The sequence below is a fragment of the Penaeus monodon genome, chromosome 33 (genome assembly GCF_015228065.2).
Source record: "Penaeus monodon isolate SGIC_2016 chromosome 33, NSTDA_Pmon_1, whole genome shotgun sequence".
Classification (NCBI taxonomy): Eukaryota; Metazoa; Arthropoda; class Malacostraca; order Decapoda; family Penaeidae; genus Penaeus; species Penaeus monodon.
In genome coordinates, this window is record NC_051418.1 from 8,729,693 (window position 1) to 8,731,585 (window position 1,893).

Consider the following 1,893-nt stretch of genomic DNA (forward strand, 5'->3'; position numbering starts at 1 on the left):
CCTTTACTACCTTTGAAAATAATGAAAATGACAATACAGTTTCTATTTTATACCTATTATTGAAAATTCAACTTACCCTCAGAGCCATACTAGTTGCACTCAGTACATGCGTGAGGAGCTGTTCATCCACTGTTGAATTTGGCCGCCCAGTAATGAAACGGTTAAGAGACTGACTCCAATCATGAGTTGAAAGACAGTCTGGCAATTCTGACCAGAGTAAACGATTTTGCAGAAGAGAAAAGCTCAGAGCATTTACGTTCTTTTTTACCTCATGGTGAGATGTGGCATTTTCTGTGTTCTGCAAATGCTTACTGATTACCAACTTCAAGACAGATGACCTCAGCATTACCACATTGCTAGCTGTCAATTGCAAGTTGTCAGAGAAAGTATCGTACTGGCCTCGCTCATCATCTAGATTTTCTAACCCTCCTGCACACACTGAAGCCCACACTGACTTAAGGAGGGTCATAACTTCCCAGTCTTCCTCCTGAAGTACCTGATACAAGGTCCTTATCTCCTCACAAAAACCCAGCTCTTCATGCCAGGGATAAGTGCTACAAAGGAAGGGTAAATGAAGTCTTGTTGTTAACAGCTCTGGCACCCTGATAAAATCCTTGCCTCCAAGCATCATTTCATTTTCCTTTCTGTTTTGTACATTATCCAGCTGTATGATCTCATCAAAGAGAAGCAGAGCCATCAGACAAGATGCTTGACCCCTAATTCGTTCTTCTGCGTAATACAGATGTGCAACTGAAAAAAAGAGCATTATTTCCTTCATTTGTCTATTATTACATTCAACACAAAAATTATAAACTGCTGTGGAAAAATCTATCTTATCCAAAACTAATATTGTTTACCTCATCAACATATCTTCAAATTAAAAGAAATTACATACATGATGCTGTTCTAAGTGAAGCAATATTTATTTTTATTTAATTTCTTAACAACTGCTTTTGACTTTTACATATGAAGATAATTAAAACATATTTCACAGCCACAAATGTAAAATAATTACTAAAACTTTTGTTCAACTTGACTCATGCTTTAACAATGTAATGTATAAATGCATATCCACACACAAACTTTTTCTCCCCCCATATTTTGGTGAAAAATAAACTTATAAAGGACAGAGGTAATTGTAAAGAAAACAAATAATAAACTGGGGATTTCAAGTTCAGCAATGTCTGTGGTATAAAAAACAAAACAAAAAGGATGTAACAACAGTGAGTTCACCCTTCACATGATTAATAGTACAGTGAGAAATGAAATTGTGAAAAATATACATATTAACACATTCCTGCAAAGTGAGACAAAGCTTTGACACTTTACCATGCCAGTAAGACAACAGTCAGCTTTGTGAAACTGGGCTTATTTTGCTCCCCTTATATCTATGGCCAAGGAGTCACATAATTAGCTAAAAAATGTGGCACAGATCATGTTATAGAAGTTTGTCTTTTGAATATGTAATGTACCAGTAGTGAGCCACATTGGGAGTGACCATGGATGACCCACGTCACACTGGGGAAATAATTATATAACTTGCGCACATCATGTACCATCCATGGTTCCCAATAAGTTGTACCACTGGTAGACAACTATGTACATCATGATATTTTATGTTTACATGGTAATAAAAACTTTATTAGCTACCAGTGACCAACTGATGGCCAATTTTATGTGATCTCCTTCATGTCTTGTGTATTTATTAGTACTATTTAATTCTTCTAAATAATGAACACCTAATGTTTCTATGGAGCTGGAACACGTGGCATTAATGATAACAACAATGACTCAATTCAATTATAATTAATATGATCAATCTGACACAACTGAGATGATTCTTTGGAATAAAATGGATAATAAAAAGATCAGTAGAGAGAGAAAAAGGAATGG

At 35.4% G+C, this 1,893-nt stretch overlaps 1 protein-coding gene across 1 annotated transcript in view; it reads right to left on the bottom strand.

Moving 5' to 3' along the window:
• LOC119593981 (rotatin-like) overlaps nt 1-1,893 on the bottom strand; it is a 50,058-nt gene that overhangs the window by 37,162 nt on the left and 11,003 nt on the right. The window contains exon 17 of the mRNA XM_037943003.1: nt 77-750. Coding sequence (XP_037798931.1) covers nt 77-750 — 674 coding nt within the window. The remainder of the gene's footprint in view (nt 1-76; nt 751-1,893) is intronic.